At 43.5% G+C, this 23,637-nt stretch overlaps 1 protein-coding gene across 1 annotated transcript; it reads right to left on the bottom strand.

Annotated features, from left to right (window-relative positions):
• Positions 1–193: 193 nt before the first annotated feature.
• slc8a2a (solute carrier family 8 member 2a) lies at positions 194–23,307 on the bottom strand. Its single transcript, XM_041893749.2, has 13 exons — positions 23,219–23,307; positions 21,965–22,389; positions 21,531–21,668; positions 20,869–21,096; positions 20,415–20,696; positions 19,651–20,106; positions 18,515–18,879; positions 15,005–15,108; positions 6,325–6,342; positions 5,967–6,079; positions 4,465–4,567; positions 2,466–2,732; positions 194–2,176 (listed from the first exon to the last, which is right to left on the bottom strand). Exons 2-13 carry the CDS (start codon positions 22,325–22,327, stop codon positions 1,800–1,802), a joined length of 2,814 nt encoding a protein of 937 aa, XP_041749683.1. The 5' UTR covers positions 22,328–22,389; positions 23,219–23,307; the 3' UTR covers positions 194–1,799.
• Positions 23,308–23,637: the final 330 nt, after the last annotated feature.

Below are 23,637 nucleotides of genomic sequence, written 5' to 3'. Positions count from 1 at the left end.
TAGATGGAGTATTTGGCTGTTTTGGCTTCCAGAGCCAATTCACCCTTTAAACAGAATATGTAAGGTCCTTGGACTAAGGAGTGATGTTACGCTCCTTTAGTCCAATATTGAGCTAGCTCCAGCAGATACTTCCTTAGGCCTTCATTACAATACTACAATAAAATATGAGATTGATCAAACAGAGACTGAGAACTGTGATACATTTTCAATGTAATTGTTACAACTTGAAATAAATTACAATGTCATATACATACATTTATTGACAGAATTCATGAATAAATGGTTGATAAGACTACTCGTTTTGAGTTGGATAAATTATCTCTGTCACATTGTCACTAAATGGCAGGTACTCAGTTATTTCTCTATAATTTACAGTATTTAATGTCACAGCAGCTTCTCAGCATTTTTCAACAGCATGCAAGAGCATGCTACTAAACAGCATTGAGCTCATAGTCTTTGGTTGTTGTTGCTATGAAGACTGGGGTGAGCCCAAATTAAAGAGGATAGGTGCATTATATTAGCATTTTGCCTCTTGCCACATGATGACATAATAGAGAATAGAGATACAACTGTTTCCAAGAGAAATGTATAATACAAAAGCTGGGGAAGAGGTTGTTGTGGGTGTTGGAGGCAGCTGTATCCATTGAGCCATACAGGACAATACGGGAGAAAGGGAGATGCTTTTCTGCCAAGTGTAGTTTACATTGTTCTGTTCATCAAGTTTATCTGGGTCAGCCTCCGTAGATGCCCTCGTTCAACTAAGGTAGGTAGGCCATAAGCAGCAAGATGAAGACCTAGACTCAGACCAAGACTCTTATTTGACCTTACAGTCAAATAAGGCATCTTCCCCAGTGGGCAACACTGGTTGAAATTACATAATTTCAAACAGTTTGCCCAATGGGTCCTCCTAAGTGTTAGCCATTGCATTCCTACCCGGCTCCCACATTAGGGAATTAACATTGGGGTGCTGATACTTTGCCGCCGGCAAGGCAAGCAGAACAAGGTGCCCCCTCAGTGTTGTGTTAGTCCTACTTGGCCACTAGCTCTGGTCCATCGCGTGATGACAACAACGAGTTGCCTCTGCAGAGGTAACTCGTTGTCGTTGCACGATGGACCAGAGCTACTTGGCCAAATAACTCTGACAAGAGATGGTATTCAGTGAAAGATCTTGACCACATGAGTTGAGAGACTACCAAAGATCATGGCCTGGTCCAAAACTGTAAAAATATACCCAGACCTCAGGAGCTGAGGCCTAGACAGTCCCAGACCAGAATCATGTCGATGTGGTCTCCAGTGGTGTCAAGATCCAGACTTCACACTCCGTCCAGACTCTATCCATGTCTTTTCTTTTAACCTGATCAGCCTATTTTAAAGAGTGTCTTTGCACTGTGTCCCCTCCACTATTTATACCAGGCATATAACATCCTGTGATTGTGATCATCACATAGTCCATCACCACCACATTCCTCTACTAATAACCAGCTTTTCCTTCTACATTTCCTTCGACACCCTAAATTGTGTGTGTGTGAGAGAGAGAGAGTGTGTGACATTCTCTCTGTGAGCAGTGGCAGTGAGTATAGAAGATAGACATTTGCATCATTACTCCTGGTAGCGGAACTTCTGCTAGATGTCGAAGATGTGTCGCTGCAGTGGCAATGATGATGATGATGATGTATGTGTGTGTGTGTGTGGTGTGCTCACACGTGTGTGTGCATGTGTGCGTGAAAGCATGTATGCACATGTGTGTGTGTGTGTGCATGTGTGAGTTTCTCAATCTACCCATCTAGCCCTGTGCTCCCTCAGAAGCCCTTTACATGGCAGTAGGCCTCCAGGCTGGAAAAGAGGATGTAGATGAACCAGAGGCCAAAGAAGAACAGGGTGGTGAGCACCTTGGTGACCTTGGGGCCCCCCAGCTCACCCCCTACAGACGGCCGGCGGCGGAGCATCAGCACCCCCATGTTGATGAAGGCGAAGATGGTGAAGAGCGTGACCGAGAAGGCCAGGGAGCCGGGGTCCACGCGGAAAGCTTGACCTTTGGTCTCCCAGTAGATGGCAGCGATGGACCACGCCACCCCGATGCCCAGGAAAACGTTGACCGCATTGCTACCTGTCACGTTGCCCACCGACGCGTCGGCATACTGGTCCTGGGTGGCAGCGACTTTACTGGCAAAGGTGTCTATGGAAAGAGGTTGGGGTTAGAGTTTAGAATATGGGGATGGGTTGAAAATAAGGTTAGGACTAGGATGACTAAGGCTGGGAGAGGTTTAAATAGAGGTAGGGAGGTATGGTTTGGGGTTATAGTTCAAATCAAATCAAATAAGTGAGAGTTAGTGCAAGAGTTAGGTTTAGGGTAAATAGCTAGCTTGGATTGAAGATAAAGTAACTTAAAGCAGACACTCAATCACACACACACACACACACACACACCTCCAACCCCCCCAACACACACACACACACACACTCACCAGGGATGGAGGTGCCCAGAGCCACAAACACCACAGCAGTGACACTGTCTTTGAGGCCCACGGTGCAGCCGAAGTGGGAGGCCAGGTCCCCGATGACGGTGGTTAGTAAGCCGATGACAATGATGGACACCACAAAGCAGGCCCAGCCGTTCCAGTACTCGGTAGGCGGCACGCAGGCAAATAGAATCTTCCAGAATACCGTCACAATGTGCATGAAGTAGTCAAAGCAGTTGGGCAGTCGCCGCTCTACTCCATCTTCCTCGTCACCTGGCAAAACAAGGCAGGTAGAGGACAGTGACAGACAGCGTTTATCGATGAGCATTTAGTATTTATCGATTAGCATACATTTGCCGGAGAAAAGACCAAACCATGATACAAACAAACCGTACAGACAAACAAACACGCAAGCACACACACACGATATACTGTATTATATACACATTATATATACGTATCAGTACATATGTGAATTATACAGAGTACCAGTCAAAAGTTTGGAAACACGTACTCATTCAAGGGTTTTTCTTTATTTTTTACTATTTTCTACATTGTAGAATAATAGTGAAGACATCAAAACTATGAAATAACATATATGGAATCATGTAGTAACCAAAAAAGTGTTAAACAAATCAAAATATATTTTATATTTGAGATTCTTCAAAGTAGCCAACCTTTGCCTTGATGACAGCTTTGCACACTCTTGGCATTCTCTCAACCAGCTTCATGAGGTAGTAACCTGGAATGCATTTCAATTAACAGGTGTGCCTTGTTAAAAGTTAAATTGTGGAATTTATTTCCTTTTTAATGCGTTTAAGCCAATCAGTTGTGTTGTGACAAGGTAGGGGTGGTATAAAGAAGATAGCCCTATTTGGTAAAAGACCAAGTCCATATTATGGCAAGAACAGCTCAAATAAGCAAAGAGAAACGACAGTCCATCACTACTTTAAGACATGAAGGTCAGTCAATACGGAACATTTCAAGAACTTTGAAAGTTTCTTCAAGTGCAGTCGCAAAAACCATCAAGTGCTATGATGAAACTCGCTCTCATGAGGACCGCCACAGGAAAGGAAGACCCAGAGTTACTGTTCAGAGGAGACTGCGTGAAATCAGGCCTTCATGATCGAATTGCTGCAAAGAAACCACTACTAAAGGACACCAATAAGAAGAAGAGAATTGCTTGGGCCAAGAAACACGAGCAATGGACATTAGACCGGTGGAAATCTGTCCTTTGGTCTGATGAGTCCAAATATGAGATTTTTGGTTCCAACCGCCGTGTCTTTGTGAGAAGCAGAGTAGGTGAACGGATGATCTCCACATGTGTGGTTCTCACCGTGAAGCATGGAGAAGGAGGTGTAATGGTGTGGGGGTGCTTTGCTGGTGACACTGTCTGTGATTTATTTAGAATTCAAGGCACACTTAACCAGCATGGCTACCACAGCATTCTGCAGCGATACGCCCTCCCATCTGGTTTGTGCTTAGTGGGACTATCATTTGTTTTTCAACAGGACAATGACCCAAAACACACCTCCAGGCTGTGTAAGGGCTATTTGACCAAGGAGAGTAATGGAGTGCTGCATCAGATGACCTGGCCTCCACAACCACCCAACCTTATCCCAATTGAGATGGTTTGGGATGAGTTGGACCGCAGAGTGAAGGAAAAGCAGCCAACAAGTGCTCAGCATATGTGGGAACTCCTTCAAGACTGTTGGAAAAGCATTCCTTTTGAAGCTGGTTGAAAGAATGCCAAGAGTGTGCAAAGCTGTCATCAAGGCAAAGGGGTGTCTACTTTGAAGAATCTCAAATATAAAATATATATTGATTTGTTTAACACTTTTTTGGTTACTACATGATTCCATATGTGTTATTTCATAGTTTTGATGTCTTCACTATTATTCTACAATGTAGAAAATAGTAAAAAGAAAGAAAAACCCTGGAATGAGTAGGTGTGTCCAAACTTTTGACTGGTACTGTACATGACATAACACAGGTTATGTCTGACCTCCTGAACTGACTGTGACCGCCTCAATGAACTGTTCTCTCCAGGAATGAGTTCCAATCACCACGGCCAGATTGGTGTCCTTCAAGAGTTTGTCCACGGTGCTCTATCAAAACACAAAAAAAGATTAGCAATGAGAGTGGGCAAGTATTCAACTACAAAAGCAGCTGAAAAAAGCTGACATGGCATGCTCTGAAGCACAAACTCATAAAATGTCACACACATTCCGTTTCATGACTTCTGTTCTTATCAAAACTGAAGTTAGGATAGACATGAGGGTAGAAGGGTAGCATCATTACATTACATAAATGTCCTGTCTCGTCACTTACATGACAGTTTGTGTGAAAATGTTTCTTGGCTTTGATATACTGTACATTCTATCTACATTTACATTTTACATTTTAGCCATTTAGCAGACGCTCTTATCCAGAGCGACTTACAGTTAGTGAGTGCATACATTTTCATACTGGCCCCCCGTGGGAAACGAACCCACAACCCTGGCGTTGCAAGCGCCATGCTCTACCAACTGAGCTACAGTATCTAGTCCAGTGTTTCCCGACCTGGTCCTCGGACAGCCCCCCCGAGAAAATACCCCAGCGATTCCACACGTTTTTAGAACTAGCTCACTTGATTAAACTAGTCATCTAATCACCAAGCCCTTGATAAGGTGTTCTGGTGGTGGAATAGACCAAATATGTAATGGCTGGGAGGGGGCAAAACTAGGTTGAGCAACAGCACTGCTCTATTTAATTTTATATTTACATTTTTTACCCCTTTTTCTCCCCAATTTTTGTGATATCCAATTGACAGTTCCAGTCTTGTCACATCGCTGCAACTCCCATACGGACTTGGGAGAGGCGAAGGTCGAGAGCCATGCGTCTTCCAAAACACGACCCTGCCAAGCCGCACTGCTTCTTGACACACTGCTCGCTTAACCCGGAAGCCAGGTGCACCAATCTGTCAGAGGAAACACCGTACAACTGGCGACCGTGTCAGCGTGCATGCGCCCGCCCCGCCACAGGAGTCGCTAGAGCGCGATGGGACAAGGAAATCCCGGCAGGCCAAACCCTCCCCTAACCCGGACGACGCTGGGCCAATTGTGCGTCGCCTCATGGCTCTCCCGGTCGCGGCCGGCTGCAACACAGCCCGGGATCGAACCCGGATCTGTAGTGACGCCTCAAGCACTGCAGTGCCTTAGACCGCTGCGCCACTCGGGAGGCCCAGCACTGCTCTATTCTGAAAGATGAGAAAGTGTAGTAGGAAGTAGAGATCATCCAGTTCGAGAGACTCTCAGTTAAGAGACACCTCAATCCTGTCTAATCAATCCCAGAGCACACTACATGCTAGTGGCTACAATACCGGGTCTAGTATCCCATTTGGAGTCATTCCCTGTCGGATCTGTTGGGTGAGAGGATGCCAGAGTGGGAGGGGTTAATCAAATATAACACAACACACATACAGACACGCACGCACACACTGTATATGACACAGACAAACACACACACCTTAAACTCGTAGGACTCCTCTATGATGACCTCTAGCCTGCTGTGCTCCCCTAGAATGGGCTTCCCCATCTCTGAGATACGCCTGGCGTCCTCCTCTTCTGGAGTAGGGTTCCCTAAAAGGGGAGAGGAAAGGGGAAAGTTATCTTACTACAATACATGATGGGACTATTATAAATGGAGTTAAACAAATACATATTTTGTAGTTATGATGGGGTTAGACAGTTGAACTAAGCTCATTATGCTTTTATAAGCGATATTGTTAAAGAATCAAATGGGTATATATAATTTTAATGTTCAAAAACGTTTGTAAAAATCACAGTGGGCCTTTCAATTGTTTGCAAAACATATGAGATCTTACCCTGGTTGAGCAGCAGAGCTGCAATAGGAAGAGAAAACAATTAATTTGTGATTTTGAGATGTGATTACTTATCATGCTAATCAAGCTAAAGTGATTTTTGTATTGAACCTTTATTCATTCAGGTTAGTCTCATTGAAATCAAATGTATTTTGCAAGAGAGGCCTTGTCAAAATAGCAGCAGTCGACAAAAGACAGAAGTGACCCACCTTAATACACAGTACACATGCAATGATTTGATCAACTGAGAGACATACACTTTGCACAATGTACAAACAATAAATGAATGACAGATTTATCAGATCACAATGAGCATTCTGAAAGCAACCATGCAGTGAGGACAGAATCAGTACAAATTAACCGACAACAAATAAAAAATACATATATATTCCTGCTTCTCCCTCGGCTACTAAATGCAATAGTCCAGTGAGTACATCCAAAGAGGAATAGGCTTGACTTCCATCAATGTGAAAACAAATGTGGTGGTGCTTTTTTCAATGGGAGGCCATGGGAGAGGCTGGAGCTCGGTCAACATAAAAAAAAAGCTCATTCACTATGTGAGGCCTGTTTGATTGACTAAGAGGTGCATAATGCTTACGTTGTTACTTTGGTACTGGTATGAGTGAACGAGCTTGACATCACTGTTATGTACTGTCCGTCGTATTGTGCATTTGTTATGGTTTACGACAGTGTGCTGCTTTATATATGAATGGTTGTCAGAATGAGTGGCACATGTCATTAAACGTCAGAGTGATTTACAATGTGAAACCGTGCAGACGTGCATTCTTCTACAGCAAAGCTAGATGTAACAATCATGCCGAATTTGAGAAAAACAACTTTATATCAGAGACGTGCCTACTGTGCACATACACAGTCTTGTTCTGCCTAGTGACAAACCTCTCTGGCATCTTATTGGCTAAGAGTTCCAGCCTTTCCTCTGACTTCATGGACAACGATTCCCATGGCAAGTCCCTTATCTTGTCAGTATAGTTTAAAATCTTTGGCACATCTCCCAGCCTCACTACATTCTCCCTTTAAAGATGGGCTGAACTCATTCTTCTTCTTTTTCTGTGGATTTTATATGGTGGTTGGCAACCAACTTTAAGGTGCATTACTGCCACCAACTGGACTGGAGTGTGGACCAGAGACAGTGAAGGTCTAAATCCTACCCAATAATCTTGTCTCCCTAAGGAAAGGAAATACATAATTAAATACTACATCCCCTGAACATTTCCCCAGCAGTTCACTTAATCCTGGCTCTTCAACCCCATTACTCCTCAAATCTATTAACAATCGCTCCCTTTCTCTCACATATTTCTGGCACAAATAGAACATGTTCCACTGTCTCCATCTCCTCCTGACAATGATCACACCTCCCAGTCGGATGTTTCCCCACCACTTTCAATGTACTATTTAGCCTTGTATGTCCCAGTCTCAGCCTTGTGACTACTATTTCCTACCTGCTCCCACCTTTTCCTGGATCTTATACAGGTATCTTCCCTTACTCTCCCTGTTCCACAACTCTTGTCACTTATTGTTAACCACTGTTCTTATGGGCTGAACTCATTGATTTGGCCTAGTATTTTAGCCTGCTGATTAAAAATGCAAGAAGCCATGAGCGAGAGCTGTTTTGGGGGTGTGGTTTGATGTGGGTGTGATATCCCAAACAGCCACCGTACCAACTGCGTGACGCAGCATGACACCGTGAACGTGATTGGTCAAGAATCCCAAGCTCAGAGTGTTATGAATTTCCTCTTCTCTAGAGTAGTATCTTTGACTGTGCTTGAATCTGAAAGTGCGGCAAGTGAACTGTGTGACAATAAATCGAAAATAGTGAAATCAAAGAATGGAACAAACCGAGCAAAAGCTTTAATAGAAGACAAGGACTGGTCCAATAATGCATTTCTTATTGGATTTCGTTTTTTGGACAAGGAGATTCATTTGGGAAATCCATTTGTAATATCGAAGACTGAAGAAAGCAGTGGGAAAGGTGGATTCAATCAAGGTGACTAGAAGCGGCCTTGTTTTGGTTTATTGTGTTGATGAAGAACAGAAGAAGTGTGCACTGGATCTAGCAAAATTGTCCACATCAGAAGTAACATCTATTGATATTTGGAGCAGGGCACCTGCCAAAGGAGTTATAGCTGGAGTTTCGTTGGATATAGATGAGTACCTTCGTCAGAAGATCCTAGGAGTGCACGTCGCCTGACCCGTATGGTAAATGGAAGGAAGGAGAAAAGCCTATTGATATTATTGTTGTTTGAGGAGACTCTACCTGAATATATGAAACTAGGATATGTGAGGTATGCGGTGAGAGCATCTGTGTCCAAACCATTATAGTGTGGGAATTGTAAAGGATATCAAATCAAATGTTATTTGTCACATGCACCGAATACAACCGTGAAATGCTTACTTAAATGCCCTTAACCAACAATGCAGTTTTAAGAAAATAGAGTTAACCAAATATTTACTAAATAAACTACAGTAAAGAAATATATATTGAAAAAAAGTAACACAATAAAATAACAATAATGAGGCTATATACAGGGGGTACCGGTACCAAGTCAATGTGCGGGGGTACAGGTTAGTTGAGGTAATTTGTACATGTAGGTAGGGGTAAAGTGTCGGTAGGGGTAAAGTGACTATGCATCGATAATATACAGCGAGTAGCAGCAGTGTAAAAACAAAGGGGGGAGGGTCAATGCAAATAGTCCGGGTGGACATTTGATTAATTGTTCAGCAGTCTTATGGCTTGGGAGTAGAAGCTGTTAGAGCCTTTTTGATCTAGACTTGGCGCTCCGGTACCGCTTGCCGTGAAGTAGCAGAGAGAACAGTCTATGACTTCGGTGACTGGAGTATTTGACCATTTTTGGGCCTTCCTCTGGCACCGCCTAGTATACAGTTCCTGGATGGCAGTGATGTACTGGGCCGTACACACTACCCTATGTAGCGCCTTACGGTCGGATGCCGAGCAGTTGCCATACCAGGCGGTGATGCAACCGGTCAGGATGCTCTCGATGGTGCAACTGTATAACTTTTTGAGGATCTGGGGACCCATGCCAAATCTTTTCAGTCTCCTGAGGGGGAAAAGGCATTGTCGTGCCCTCTTCACAACTTTCTTGGTGTGTTTGGACCATGATAGTTTGTTGGTCATATGGACACCAAGGAACTTTAAACTCTCATACCCGCTCCACTACAGCCCTGTCGACGTGAATTGGGGCGTGTTCGGCCCTCCTTTTCCTGTAGTCCACGATAATCTCCTTTGTCTTGCTCACATTCAGGGAGAGGTTGTTGTCTCTGACCTCCTCCCTATAGGCTGTCTCATCATTGTCGGTGATCAGGCCTACCACCGTTGTGTTGTCAGCAAACTTAATGATGGTGTTGGAGTCGTGCTTGGCCACATAGTTGTGGGTGAACAGGGAGTACAGGAGGGGACTAAGCACACACCCCTGAGGGGCCCCCGTGTTGAGGATCAGTGTGGCCTATGTGTTGTAGCGTATCCTTACCACCTGGGGGCGGCCCGTCAGGAAGTGCAGGATCCAGTTGCAGAGGGAGGTGTTTAGTCCCAGGGTCCTTAGCTTAGTGATGAGCTTTGTGGAAACTATGGTGTTGAACGCTGAGCTGTAGTCAATGAACAGCATTCTCACATAGGTGTTCCTTTTGTCCAGGTGGGAAAGGGCAGTGTGGAGTGCATTGAGATTGTGTCATCTGTGGATCTGTTTGGGTGGTATGCGAATTGGAGTGGGTCTAGGGTTTCCGGGATGGTGTTGTTGATGTGAGCCATGACCAGCCTTTCAAAGCACTTCATGGCTACCGACGTGAGTGCTATGGGACGGTAGTCATTTAGGCAGGTTACCTTCGCATTCTTGGGCACAGGGACTATGGTGGTCTGCTTGAAACATGTAGGTATTATATGGTCACGTGTCACATGTTTGTAGATGGGAGAAGTATGGTCTTGAAGAATCTGTGAATGGAAAATGTTGCAACTGTGGTGGGGATCATACTCGGGACTTCCTTGAGTGCCCTGTTAGGGTGAAGGAGGTTGAGGTGTCAAGGATCAGGGCTGTGCAGCGGATCTCCTATGTGGAGGTGGTGAAGAGAGTCGAAGGGGCAAGAGGCAACAGTGTTGAAGATATGGCGGTGGATGCATTGCAACCAGTTGCTAGTGTTTTAAGTCAATCGAGTGATCTGAAGAAGGTGGATTTTGTGGCATTTATAGCCACGGTGATTAATTGTACAGCACAAGTGTCTAAGAAGACCAAGAAGCTGGATATCATTATATCTGCAGCCGAGACATTTTTGGGGCTCAAAGACTTTACGGCAGAAGCATTGCTAAGGACTATTGTCGCTGGGAAATGTCTCGCCCTCACAGGAATCTTCTGAGCCTGTGTAGGGACCTGATTATAATTGTTGTTTTTACAGAAAAGCAGGTTGATTTTGTTTAGTAATTATTTGTTTGTTGTTGGTAGTTTGTATATTATTTTACTTATTTTTACCCAATTAAATTTTCTTTTTTGGGATCCTTAATATCCATCCGCACAGTAGGTGGCGGAATGCACATCCAATTGTTGCAAACGTCATTATACCATAGAAGAAGAAGAGTAGTATCTTTGATGACAGGTGTGTTTGTGATGCTAACGTTAGCTAAATAATGTGAGGATGTTTGAGTTGGAAAAAACCCAAGCTGTTTATGACGAACAAGTCTTGTTCTTTCAACATAACATTGGCGACAATGTATCTCTCGTTCTTTGTCTCATGTTATGTCAATCAAACTAGTCCAGAGACGCTGTGTGCGAATGCCTCAATTGGTGTCAATGAAAAAAAGGGCGGGCTATAGGTTTGTTTCTACTGCTACGATTGGATAGCATGCAGCTGTACTGTAGGTTGAGCCTGTACGAAGGTTGGGGGTTATGGACACTGGTACGAAACGCACTGCATATCAATTACCCAGAGCTCTTAACGGTGTACCTGGCACTCAGGCGCTTCCCCCTGCTTTTCTCTAGCCGGCTTGTGCTGGTCAGAACCGACAATATGTCAGTGGTGGCGTGCATTAAAGCAATATGAATGTCTAGTTTTAAATGTGGTACTTGGTAATAATGTTCATTTAACTCTAGCAGGGGTATATCGCCCCCCCCTCAGCTCCTCCTTGTACTCTATGCAAATTATCTGATATACTGTCTAATTATGCAAACTCTGAATTACTGATTTTGGGAGATTTTAACCTGGATTGGCTTTCACCAGTATCCGATAAATTAAAAGATATTTGTACTGAGCTAAATCTAACTCCGCTGATAACTAAACCAACCCGTCCCAACTTTAAGAATCCAGTAAAATCTACTCTACTAGACATTATTCTAACAAATACCCCCCATAAATACACAGCCAGTGGGGTTTTTTCAAATGATATCAGTGACCACTGCTCTATTGCTTGTATTAGAGATACCAGGCTGAAACACTCTGATCCCTGTATAATCTCTAAGATAAATTATAAACATTTCTCACAGCAAGCTTTTATCTTTGATTTATATCACTCTGAGCTTTTATCCACTTGCTGCTTTCTGGACCCGGTTTTAGCCCTTGCTTTTTTCTCTACTATTGTTACCTCTATGTCTGATAAACATGCCCCGCTTAAGAATCACAGAGTAAGAAACCAAACCAGTTCTTGGTTCTCTCCTGAATTGTCAGATCTTTTTCTGCAAAATAATCGGGCCTGGGCCTTGGCGAGGAAAACAGGTACTCCAGCTGATTGGCTGTTTTTTAGGCAATTGAGAAATAAATAATAATAATATGCCATTTAGCAGACGCTTTTATCCAAAGCGACTTACAGTCATGCGTGCATACATTTTTTTTGTGTATGGGTGGTCCCGGGGATTGAACCCACTACCTTGGCGTTAAAAGCGCCGTGCTCTACCAGCTGAGCTACAGAGAACCACATGTACTGAAGCTGTCAAAAAGGCAAAATCAAATTACTTCCTTAATGCTATGACAAATTCTGCAGGAGATCCTGCAAAATTCTGGAAAACCGTTAATTCACTGAAACGGGGGAATTCTGCTGTTTCTCTTCCTAAGCAAATTATCTCAGACTCCTGTATTCTAAGTGAAAAAAATGATATTTGTGATGCTTTTAATAAGCATTTCATCTCTGCTGGTTTTTTATTTGAAAATAAAAGTGTGGTACTGGCCAGTTAGTTGATTTTTCGTCTTGCTTTTCAACCGTTACTCTGAAAAATGGTAACCATGTTTTTAGTTTCCAGAAAATAACTGAAGCAGAGGTTCTAGCTGCCCTGTGTGCCATTGATACTAAGAAATCCTTAGGCGCTGACAATTTAGACCCGTACTTACTTATGTGTGCTGCACCTATCATTGCTGATTCAGTGACACACATTTTGAATCTAACATTAAGCACAGGAAATATCCCTAAGGTGTGGAAAGCAGCTTTTGTTCTGCCATTACATAAGGGAGGTGACGGTAGTGATTTGGAAAACTATCGACCCATCTCTAGGCTCCCTTGTCTGGCAAAGATCCTAGAATCTATAGTCAACAAACAGTTACAATCTTTTCTTTCTGTTAACAGTATTTTTAGCCCCAATCAATCTGGTTTTAGATCTAAACACAGTACCACATCGGCCACTATGCTTGTTGTAAATGATATTGCAAATGCCTTAGATGATAGAAAGCACTGTGCTGCGTTGTTTGTAGATTTGTCAAAAGCTTTTGACACTGTAGACCATGCTATCCTTTTGAGTAAGCTGTCATCTATAGGACTGGGCACTGATGCCTGTCGATGGTTTTATGACTATCTTAAAGATAGAACTCAGGCCGTCATGGTCGACGGGGTCAAGTCTGACCCCTTACAGTTACTTAAAGGGGTCCCTCAGGGTTCAATAATTGGCCCACTATTGTTCTCACTTTATATAAACAACATTGGTGATGATGTCAGATATTGTAAATTCCATTTATATGCAGATGACACAGTGATGTACTCTATTGCTCCAACAGCGGACCAAGCTTTAATGCAGTTGGAGTCTGATTGATACTACAGGGGTCTCTTTTACAGCCTAAACTTGTTTTAAACGCTAAGAAAACAAATGTCATGTTTTTTTCTAGGTCTAAACTCAATTAGAAACACTTTTGTAATCACTAGCTTGGATGGTACTCAAATTAAACAGGTCTCTGCATATAAATACTTAGGGGTATGGTTAGATGATAGGCTTTCTTTTAAAAACATGTTACTGAATTGGGAAAAAAGCTCAAATTCAAGATAGGGTTCCTTTACAGAAACAGGGCTTGTCTGTCCTCCGTAAATAGAAAACAAATTGTGCAGGCTACTTTTATGTCCGTTTTAGATTATGGTGATATTATCTATATGCATGCATCGGCAAACACATTAAAACCACTGGATGCTATTTACCATTGTGCACTCAGGTTTATCACGGGTGATAGTTACGAAACTCATCACTGTTTCCTATATCAACATGTGGGTTGGGCCTCTCTATCTGTGAGGTGAGAGCAACATGCTCTCTTGTTTATTTATAAAGCACTTCTTTTAAAACTACCTCCATATATATCATCATTAATTTCCACTAGATATACTAATTTTAAAACCAGATCACAGATGTGGATTACATTAGACTTCTGTGGTCTCCACAGAGTTGGGTAGGACTGCCTTCAGTTCCTTTGCACCTTATTTATGGAACAAACTGCAGATCCAACTTAAGTTAGACACTCTGGTGTCCCTTGCCCATTTAAAAAATGTTATGGAGGATCAATATGATGTTGTCTGTGATTGTTTCTGTTGAATTGTGTTTTTGTTTTGTATGTTTGAAATGTTCTTGTCTGTATGTCTAAAACTGTACATGTCAACATGTTTACACAGGGCACAGCCGTAAAAGAAACAGACAGGGAGAGACTCTAATCTTGGCTCACTCCCTATGGCTCACTCCCTATTGCTGGGGAGCAGTGAGCACATGCTCTCGCTTCGGGTGAATCATGTCCCCAGTTGACTCAACTCCGGTGTAGATCTTTTATCCAGGTGGAGTGGAGGCTACACCCCTGGGTGGTCTCCCTAATATGGGAAATGTTTGGCAGAGCCGACGTAGATCTTTACGCATTGCAAGAAAATGCCCAGTGTCGTTCTTTTTATACAGCAGTGTATACGCTGTGTGTCCAGGATGATTTTCCCCTAGGGACAATAAAATTAAAGGGATACTTCAGGATTTTGGCAATGAAGCCCTTTATCTACATCCCCAGAGTCCGATGAACTCGTGGATACCATTTGTATGTCTCTGCGTGCAGTTTGATGGAAGTTGCTAACGCACCTAGTATTAGCGCAATGACTGGAAGTCTAGGGTAAGTGTTTGCATGCTAGTTAGCATTGGCTGGCGAAACGACCTCTAACTTCCTTAATATTGGCTGCAGAGACATAAAAATGGTATCCATGAATTCATCTGATTCTGGGAAAGTAGATACTGTAAATCCCGAAGTATCCCTTTAATCTTATCTTATCTTATCTTATAAAACTCTTCCAGAGAGATTGCAAGTGTAGTGGTAAAAGGGTTCTAACAATATGTGCCAAACGTCTATTTTCGCTGTGTGTAACAGTGGATAGTAGGTTGAACAAACCTTTTGAGATGGCCATTTTATTCACTAACACTAACCCTCACACACAACATACCCCACTGACCTGAGATTCCTCGCTTTAGCCATTTGGGCTCTTCCAGCACAATGAAGAAGTTTTCCTGCTTCTCATATTCCTCCACATTTACAATGCGTACCTGTAGAGTCTGACTGTGGAGAGACATGCAAGCATGCACCCACACATGTGTACACACACACACACACACACACACACGCATGCACCCACACACACAGAGAGATAGAGAAGAGGGTTGTCATCAATACACATTGTTATATTTGCAGACTTTTTAAACACTTTTGATGAGGATAAAAGGAAAACATGTTATGATCACAACAATCACAGGACACCAACGATAAATATTTTGTTGAATAATACAACTACAAACACACACACGGGCGCATGCACGCACACACACACACATTTAGCAGACACTTATCCAGAGCGACTTAGTTAGTGCATTCATCTTAAGATAGCTAGGCGAGACAACCACATATCTCAGTAATAGTAAGTACAAATTAAGAGTATTTCCAAAACGCTATATCCACACATTTTTCACGTGTTTTTTCATCAGAAATGATTGCTTATGGGTACCTTCATATGCGTGTAAAATATTAATGTTCTCAGATTTTCTTATTCATAGATTTTAGATGTGTTCTTTTGCAAAACACTATACAGTATATCCATTGTTTAGCTGGAATGGAATGTTCGTATCCTGTATATTTGACTGTGACATGTGGTTGTCTCGCCTCTCTATCTTAAGATGAATGCACTTACTGTAAGTCACTTTGGATAAGAGCATCTGCTAAATGACAAAAATGTCAAATGAAAATGTTTTATATGCAGATCTCATAACTGTATTGAATTATTATTTATTTATTTCTGTCACAAATGTGTAATTTGTACAGTTCTTTATTAAAAATGTAGTTATTTGTTACAGTTGACTGTGTAAAACCTAGCAGTACTACTTATTTCTCTGAGAGTGACGTGGATATATAGCATAAAAAAAAAAATACATGATTATTTGTCTCTCTGAAATGAAACGATCAAGTAACAGATTTTAAACAAATACATGTCTGACATTGAACAACCCTATGCCATGATTAGACAGTGAAAAAACACACCAATCTCTTTCATAATTTCTTTAAACAATAAAAGCTAATTTACAAACATTTCTGAAAATGGATATATAGCGTTTTGGAATGAAACTCTTCAATTGTTCCTCAATAAGTGCGAGTGTTAGTTCACAAAATGCAAGGGTTTAATTTCTGCTGCTCCATAGGCAAGCACCATGTAGTGGACACAGACTTCGACTGGAAACAGTGGAATGTGCAGAGGAGCGGGGTGACATGGGAGAACATGGGCATGTTGAACACCAGGCGGGCTGCCGCGTTCTGGATAAGTTGCAGGGGTTTGATTGCACAAGCGGGGAACCCAGCCAACAGAGAGTTGCAGTAGTCCAGACGGGAGATGACATGGATTAGAACCTGTGCCACTTCCTGTGTGAGGTAGGGTCGTACTATATGGATGTTGTAGAGCATGAACCTGCAGGAGCGAGTCACTGCTTTGATGTTTTCGGAGAACGACAGGGTGTTGTCCAGGATCACGCCAAGGTTCTTTGCACTCTGGGAGGTGAACACCTGGAGTTGTCAACCGTGATGGAGAGGCCTCGCGACAGTCCCGTGAAGCAAGCAAACAATAATTTCCTACCCTCTGAAACATTAACAAACACCCTGCCATTTAAATCACATCAGTAGCTGAGGTGGAATAAATAATTGTACACATAGTGGAGGCTAAATAATTCACAGTGCATCACATACACAACACACACACAAATACACACATGAACTAAACAACAGATAAACAGTACCTTAAACACTCATATTGGCATGAGAACATAGGCTACATGTACCGTTGGCCAACTTACATAAGTAACACTATGTAAAATACAATGTATTTAGCCTAAATGTTGACTACTAAGTGTGATAGTAAGTATGGACGATAAATTAGACAAAGTATGCTAACTCCAGATCACAACAGAGCAATTTCCCCTCACTCAGACTCACTCACTCACACTTTGCCACTGACTCTCCATAGCTGTTCTCCATCTTATTATTACCATAATACCTACAGTATATGACTCAGAATTACATCACTGTACAGTATAACTACTACCACTTACGCCTCGATCACACCGACAGCATCCTTGCGTTTTGGTACACCAGAAGTATATTCATTTCCAATGGAACACTGCGTTTGCCTTGCAGCATTGCGTAGTAAATGCAGTGGCAGTGCGTTCTGTGTGGTGCATTTGTTGGATTTATCGAACGTATGCATCAAAATGTATGCGTAGATGGCTTGACAGAAATGGTAGCAGACAGTGAATGTTTAACTTTTGTTGCACACATATCCAGATGATACTGCGTACCATTTTGCACATTGATGCTGTAGGTGTGATCGAGGCGTTAGTGCACCATTACTGTAATACCTACAGTATATGACCTGAAATGACATCACTGTACAATATGAGTACTACCGCTAAGTGCACAATTAGTACAACATGCAAACACAGCTTATATTGTCTGAAAGTTTAATGGGAAAATGATCTGTCCGCTAACATTAGCAAGAGGCATGAAGCCCCTGAACCCGGGCATGATTATCATTCGCTGTCAATAATCAACTAATGGACGCTGCTCCACATGGGAATCACTGACTGACACAGTGACAACCCATAATAATCCCCATCACCACAGTTACTGTAGCCTTAGGACACATTTCCATCAATATAACAGTCTACAGAGAGTACATGTGGACACCTACACAGACACACACACATACTGTACATAAATATAACATGATCCCATTCGCTTAATGGGAGTGATTCGTATAACATTCAGTACATGTGGACACATACATAGACAAATGTGGACACATACTGATGGAAAAACACATTTACAGACATACAACGATGCATTTACACTGAACTGTATGACCGTTCCCTCTAGACCTCAACCCTCATCTGTACTCTGGTCAATTACAGCACTGCTGCTAACAAACCTTCCATCTGGTGCTTTAGCAGAGAGAGTAGGCATTAGGCAACCTTGTTTTGGAGCTACAGTGTCTACTGGATTTCTCAGCTCCCTGTCTGCACATCATTGATTTGTTTGTGTAACTAAGTGCACACAACTGGTTTTCCAGGTGTAATAAGACACCATTTAAAAGGAAAGAGCAGCAATCAGTAGATACTGTGGCTAGCAAAATCCAGAGTAACCCTTCCCTGGTCAAACCTCATGTACCAGGCTATAGGCTCTTGACTGTTAAAAGAGACTACCTAGCGTAGACATCTGGTTGAAAATATGTAATTACAACCAGATTATAACTAGTTTACTAACAATTGGTTGTAATTTGGTTGAAATCACGTTATTAAGTTGAAATTACATCATTACAACCGGTTTACAACCAACAGGTTGTTATTTGGTTGTAATGATGCCATTTCAAACAGTTTTTCCCGCTGGGTACCGTCCCCCTACTTTAGAGTTGGCATAGAGCAGGCCTCACCTGGTCTGTTCGTTGGAGAACTCAAGCTCGCCCTTGGTCTCCTCGTAGTCCACGCCGGCACGGGCGCTGCCGTCCTCAGTGCGGTAGGGCAGCATCACGGTGCCCCGCGAGCCCGAGTTCCGCACCACGGTCACCACCATCGTACCCGAGCTCTCGCTCACTCGCAGCACGCGCTCGCCGAACGTGAAGATGCCAGCGTGGTCGTCGTCCAGAATGGTAACCATGGCGACTAACGGCTCCACCAGCCGGCCCTTGGGCGGCGTTCCCGGTGAGACTTCGTTGCCGCCCTCATCCAGACGGAGGTTCTGCAGCCGCACAAAGAAATGCTCGTCTTCCTCAAAGACGTCGTCGTCCAAGATGCCCACCTGAAAAGGACAGGGGACACACAAAAGTTGTGATGGGGATTACTGTATGTATTGAGACAATCTTATTTAAAGGCCCAGTGCAGTCAAAAATGTGATTTTCCTGTGTTCTATATATATTTCCAGGGAGAAATTGTGAAAATGATGATAATGCCCTTTTAGTGTAAGAGCTGTTTGTCACCCTGTTTTGGTGGGATGGAGTTTTAGCCTGACTGTTGACATACTCCAATAAGAAAGAGAGTTCTAAACCTCTCTGCCAATAACAGCTAGTTTTCAGTTTTCCCCTCCCCACTCAGACCACTCCCAGACAGTCCTAGCAAAATTCTTGCTTGAGAAATTGCTCTTGCTAAGAAGCTATTTTTGTTTCTTTTTTAGCATTTTGATGGAAAACAATCACAGTAAGGTACTTCATTGTTACCCAGAAATGATTTGATATTGAAGTAAAAACAGCTGCATTAGGCCTTTAATCTAATCTCATCTGAAATTATTTAAACTAATCTCTAATCCATCCAAGAGCAAATTGTGCCTTGCCACTGTCGCCTCTTTTCACTCTTTGGAGGTGCAGGCCCTGACAAGTTGCTAACAAGTACTGTACTTTTATTTGTAAAAAGTACTGTAAACAAATACAAGTTAATTAGTTAATTGATTGATTATTTGGTTGACTGAAGTATTACTCAAAACTACAGTAAACAGCTCCTATTCATCTCCCTCCTCCTCTCATCGTTTCCCTCTCTCTTTTCCCCTCTCCTTCCTTCTCTCTCCTCGCCATCTAACCTTAATCTCCTTCCGGCTCTCCCCTGGTTTGAACACCAGCGTCCCCTCGCTAAACTCATAGTCCGCCCCGGCGTTTGCCGAGCCATTCTCTGTGTGGTAGTCCACATAGAAGGTGTGCTGCCCCATGCCACCCTCACAGATCACCGCTAGGCTCAGGGTGCCACAGTTCTCCGTGCACTGGTACTGGGCACGCTCAAAGGACAGGTGGGCGCACGTGGCCCTGTCGTCTTTCTCCGGGGCTCCGCCCTCCATAGCGGCGGCTTTGCGTCGCGTGTGCTCGGCGGCATGCTTCTTGAGCACGTTGCCGGCACCGATCATCATGCGTGTGGCTTGGATGCGGTAGAAGGCGCGGCTCTTCCTCTGCTGCACCAGGGCTGAGTAGTTGGCCATCTCGATCAGCTGCTCCAGGTCTTTGTCCGGGTGCTTCTGTTTCAGGTCCTTCAGGATGCGTACCACCTAGGTTAGGTCACAACATTAACACAATATTAACTAAATGCTAATACCAGGCTTATACAAGGCTAACAAAATAATACTGCAATGTAAACACAATGTTAACACAATGTTTGAAATACAACGTTAACACAATGGTTGAAACACAGACAGGAAGATATTTTTTTTTTTAAAGACACGGAAAGGAACAGCACCAGGGCAAAGACACGTAAAGGACCACAATCATCTCCCTGCCCACTCCACTCTCCCATATTGCTAAACTCTTCTGACTCGTCCTGACCATTCTCTCTCCCTGATCCCCTTGTTCAGCCTACCTCATCTCTGTTCTGGTCCAGCTCCTTGCCAGTCTGAACAGAGACTGTGCAGACACTGGAGGAGTTTCCAGCTGTGGAATTGCCATCCGAGAACTTAGCGTCCATGATTACATCGATCCCCTTGGGCGCCAGGTCACCTTCCGTTTCCACAACGATGCCATGCCGCTTGTCGGCACGGTAACGCTTATGCATGTACTTGTAGAAGAGCAGGCGGCGGTCGGCGATCCAAGCCAAGATGACACACACAGGGAAATAAAGCAGAGTGACCAGAGCCTCCCATACCTGCAGAATCAACACACAACATTTGTATAAAAAACAACACACACAAATGCATACAAAATCTGTCTAGAAACCCCCGCTGACACACAAATACACACACATGCAAATAATACAAACACCCACAACTCACCCCCCCTCCCACACAAACCAACAATGCACACAAACACACACAGACCTCCACTACTCCAGGGGAGATAACGGCTAGGATAAGGTAGAGCCAGATGTAGGCGAAGATGCTCCAGAAGGCTGTGATGAAGAACACTCGCAGATGTTTGATCTTTCGCGACTCCCCGTCGGGGATGACCCACACACACACTCCGATGATCACAAACATGTTGAAGGCAGCGCTACCCACGATGGTGCCTGGTCCAAGCTCCCCCGCGTCAAAGTTGTGCCCACACACCTGCCGTCAACAAGACAGAAAATAAATCAAGTTGAATAACAAAATAAGCTCGGGTTATGCTACTTCCATTACGGTATCTGTCAATGGGGAACCCAGTCGAATTTAAGCAAATCAAAGGTCCCTCAGGTGTAGCATGTAGTACAAAGGGTTTGTGGGGACACTCATGGGTAGTGTGTAGAGCCCTGCACTGGCATGAATTTTAAGCCTGAGCCCTACCCATGCCATTCAGGCCCTACCAGGCCGATTGCTTCTGCCAAATTGAAGGCCTTGCCCTGCCCGAAACCCAAAATCAGAAATAACTTCCTCTATTAGTAAATGCATTAGCTGCTCCTCTCTGTCTGTCACTCGCTTCCTGCGTACAGCTCGCTCTGCACTCTGCTCATGGTGCTCTGAGTCTGTGAGTATTTGAAGGGTTTGTTGGGTCACCGGCGTACCTCGATGACAGAGAGAAGGATCTCTGGTGCAGAGGAGCCCAAGGCCATGAGCGTGAGGTTGGACACAGTCTCGTTCCAGATCCGCACAGTGGTCACTGACGTCTCCCCGTTGGGTTTGGTGATAGTCACCTCTTTCTCCTACAAAGACAACGATTGAAAGACACACATCAAAGTTAGGGGAACATGTAGCTAGTGTTTTACCAGCAATGCAGTGATATTGCCTATGCTCTGATGCTAAAGGACACTATTCCAAAAGTTCCAGATACTTCACCAAAGTTCCCAGGTTTTTCAGAAATCCCGGTCGGAGAATTCCCAGAACCATTTCTGAAAAACTTCTGAAAAACCTGGGAACTTTGGGGAAAGTTTTCAGAATCACCACAGGATGGGAATGACTGAAGAAGGACAAAACAAAGAGAGAAGTGGTCACTGGTCACCTGGGAGGTGATGACCTCGATGGAGGCCATGAAGCGATCGGCGATGATGGACACGCCCAGGAACATGTACATGAGGCAGGCGAAGTAGACTATCGCCCTCCCCGTCTGCTCCGCCAGTGGAGGGCTGAGTGGCAGCCACACAGGTAGCACGATGCCAGGTCTACACATCACCTTGTCCGTGCACGCCCGCTTGCCCCCTGTGCTGTTACCAGAGGGGGGAGATGGGGTGCCTGATACAGATGCCCGCTCCACCACCTGAGGCTTGGAGTGGGAGGAAGAGGTGGCCGGGTGGGGCAGGAGGAGGAGGATGGAGAGGAGGAGGAGGAAGGATGGGAGTGGGGGATACACAGGGTGGGCTCCCATGCTATCCCTGAGTTAGGTGGTGCCTGTGGTCACCGGAGGAACAGCTGGGTAGCAACACTCTCCTGAGAGAACATTGAGAGAGAAAGAGAGCGAGAGAGAGAGAGAAAGAAAGAGAAAGAGAGAGCGAGAGAGTCCAAAATAACAAAAGGGGTTGAGGATGTGGCTCTCTAAAATTTTCAATAGGGTATGTTAATAAGGTCTACAATACATTCAACTGTGCCACTCTCCACATACATGAATGCCATAGCGGTACTTCTGAGATTAATTAAAGGGATAGTTCACCCAAAAATAAAAATAAATGTTTCCTGACCTACCTACTTTAAAGTAGTTTATTTTAACATTCTGAATGTCAGCAATGCTGCTGTAATTACAATTGTATTATTATTAGTATAATATTTATTGCTATTTTTTGTTTGTTTTGAACTGTTTCTGTTTCTTGTGCTATTTTTTGTATGATGCCTTGGTGGGGTGGATTAAGGACTGGGGATGTTGTACTGTTGTCGATGTCTCTATGTTCAACTTGAAAATCTACAAATAAAGTTTAAACAAGTAGTTTGTTTCATATTTGTTTACTTAGCTACAGTCACCAACGGTTAATATTAGCAGCTAGGACTAATACACAATGGAAGTAAAGGGACCTGAGTTAGCATGCTCTACATTGTCCAACATTACCTTACAGTAACTTCAAACCCGAGGTCTCCAGAAATGTACCATTGTTTTACAGTCATCAATGCCAATGCTAGTGGTTGGGCACTGGAGCTTAGTAAACAAAACCCAAAGCATGGATTGCAGTCTCTTCTGGCCCACAGACCACTCTCAAGGTAAGGAAATATAGACGTCAAAATGAAAAGAACAAGGACTAATGAGTGTGTCAGTGAATATGCATGTTACCTCACTCTGGCTGTATCAAATGCCAGTCTAGACAAACGCAGAGTGTTATCAGTCAGCAGCGATCTAATAGAGGGGAGAGGAGACAGAAACAAGAGAGAGGGGGAGAGAGAGTGAGGAGGGGGAGAGAGAGTAGGGGCACAAACAAACACAAACTGAGAGAGAAGGTATAAAGACACTGATATAAGACCACTGCAGGACGCAAACAGTAACAATGACATAAACTAAAACATGAAAGAACATTCAAACACAGAAAGATATGAGGCCTGTATAGTGCTAAAGGTGGTGCAGTGGTAACACTTCATTTACGTACCATTTAAAGGAAGGTTTTACATCTAGGTTATAGACTGTTAATTATAGCTTTAATATGTTTATAAATCATGAACTAATAACTAAATATCTAAACTTCTTTTAAAAGGGAA

This window comes from Coregonus clupeaformis, chromosome 13 (assembly GCF_020615455.1).
Source record: "Coregonus clupeaformis isolate EN_2021a chromosome 13, ASM2061545v1, whole genome shotgun sequence".
In the NCBI taxonomy this organism is placed as follows: domain Eukaryota; kingdom Metazoa; phylum Chordata; class Actinopteri; order Salmoniformes; family Salmonidae; genus Coregonus; species Coregonus clupeaformis.
This window is presented reverse-complemented; position numbering and strand designations above follow the sequence as displayed.

Excerpts from the sequence above, each read along its gene's own strand:
- slc8a2a (XM_041893749.2), bottom strand. The coding sequence starts at position 22,327 with ATGGGAGCCCACCCTGTGTATCCCCCACTCCCATCCTTCCTCCTCCTC. Across the intron at positions 21,669-21,964 it reads TCGAGGTCATCACCTCCCAG|GAGAAAGAGGTGACTATCAC; the intron begins GTGACCAGTGAC and ends TTGTCTTTGTAG. Across the intron at positions 4,568-5,966 it reads AGGAGTCCTACGAGTTTAAG|AGCACCGTGGACAAACTCTT; the intron begins GTGTGTGTGTTT and ends GTGTTTTGATAG.